This window comes from Nicotiana sylvestris, chromosome 8 (genome assembly GCF_000393655.2).
Source record: "Nicotiana sylvestris chromosome 8, ASM39365v2, whole genome shotgun sequence".
Lineage (NCBI taxonomy): Eukaryota > Viridiplantae > Streptophyta > Magnoliopsida > Solanales > Solanaceae > Nicotiana > Nicotiana sylvestris.
The window spans coordinates 193811547-193813058 of NC_091064.1; the positions used below are offsets into that span (position 1 = coordinate 193811547).

A 1512-nucleotide genomic window follows, 5' to 3' on the forward strand; every position below is an offset into this window, starting at 1 on the left:
TTTGCTACCCTCTTTATTCCAAAACCGTCAAAATTTCTTTCACTCTCAATTGTTCTCTCTTCCAAAAGCCAAACTCACAAATTCTCTCACGAAATCAGTCACAATGTCGAACCTTCAAGATAACCTAGGTACTCCTCCATAACCTACCCCTTCTGATCCCTCCACACCTCCTCAATCCAGTACAACCCCCAGCCTAGGAGGAGACGTATTAAAATGCTCACTCGTAAAACTGTGGCTATAGGTGCACTGTCAAAAAGATTGAACGCACAATTGAAGGCTAGCCAAGCCCAAGAATCTGAACACTCAGACGATTCCTTCAAGTCTGCAAGTGAGGGGAAGGAACTGGGTCTTCTGATTCTGAGAAGATTCAGAGTTCCCCTTCTGAGGTACATTCTGTTTTGGTTAAAAGTGCAGAAAATAGGTTTGTTCTTGTTGGGTCTGTTAGAAATGTGGAAATGCCTGAGTTGAGAAGGAGAGGAGGTAAAAATAAAAATGAAAAAGAAAAAGAGAGTGAGGGTGCAAACTGTGATGTGAGGGGAACATGGATAGAAGTGGTTGATTCGTCACCCACCTCTGAGATGGTTAGACCAGCAATTTGTGGGACTGAGGATGAAATTGTAGGAGAAAGTGGCAAGAAAACAGGGGGAAGTGGATCAGGGAAGACTGCTGAGGGTTTGGTAAATTTAAGTTCTCATGTGGATGAACCCGGTTCATCTATTGAAGAAACCCTAGCAGACCTTCTGAAGAAAGTAGGTGCCCGTTATAATCCCAAGAAAAGGAGAACACCAACACCTAAGGTTCCCAACACTACAAAGAATACCAAGAAAAGAAAGGCTAATTCCCCAACAACTGCTGAAATTCCCTTGCCAAAGGGGAGAGCCACAAGAAGTATGGTGAAACAGAGTGAGAGTGAATTACAAAAGTCTTTGGCTGAAAGCAAGAAGAAGAGGATGGATAAAGGAAAAACTAAGGTTGTAGAGCCCTCTGAGGCTGTTGATGTTGAGGAGATGGAACAGGTCCATCAGGAGGAACATACAACTGTGGAAGTTCAGACCCCCAAACCTAAAAAGACCAAGACTTCTTCCAAGAAGTCTTCATCAGGGTCTAAGGCTGTTGAACCTTCATTGGCCAAGAGGACAAGGTCTGCAGTGAAAAAACAAACCAGTTAGAATTGCTGAGGATAAAGAATGGAGTGGTGAAGAAGAGAGTGAGTCTGATGGTGAACAAGACAAGCTGTCCAAGTTTGCCAAAAGAAAATTTTTGGAGGGTAGATTGCTGAAAGACATGGTGGAACCAGGAATAGTTCGATTGGTTGATGCACTAGCTGCTCAGGTCTGGAAAGACATGGTCCTTCAGATGGATGGAAGGTTAGCTAGTAATGAAATCATTAAATTCATCGCCAATGCAGAGGTCAAGGATGGCAGAGTTACCAGCCAAGTGAAAGGGGTTCAAATGACCTTCGATGCAGAGAAGCTGGGTGAGATTCTTGACATCCCTGCTGAGGGATATGAT

At 43.7% G+C, this 1512-nt stretch overlaps 1 protein-coding gene across 1 annotated transcript; it reads left to right on the forward strand.

Moving 5' to 3' along the window:
* The first annotated feature begins 213 nt into the window (after positions 1-213).
* On the forward strand, positions 214-1169 carry LOC138876189 (uncharacterized). Its single transcript, XM_070155094.1, has 2 exons — positions 214-328; positions 415-1169. Exons 1-2 carry the CDS (start codon positions 214-216, stop codon positions 1167-1169), a joined length of 870 nt encoding a protein of 289 aa, XP_070011195.1.
* Positions 1170-1512: the final 343 nt, after the last annotated feature.

Coding starts and splice junctions, on each gene's coding strand:
- LOC138876189 (XM_070155094.1), top strand. CDS start 214: ATGCTCACTCGTAAAACTGTGGCTATAGGTGCACTGTCAAAAAGATTG. Junction 329..414: donor CGATTCCTTCAAGTCTGCAA/GTGAGGGGAAGG, acceptor TTAAAAGTGCAG/AAAATAGGTTTGTTCTTGTT.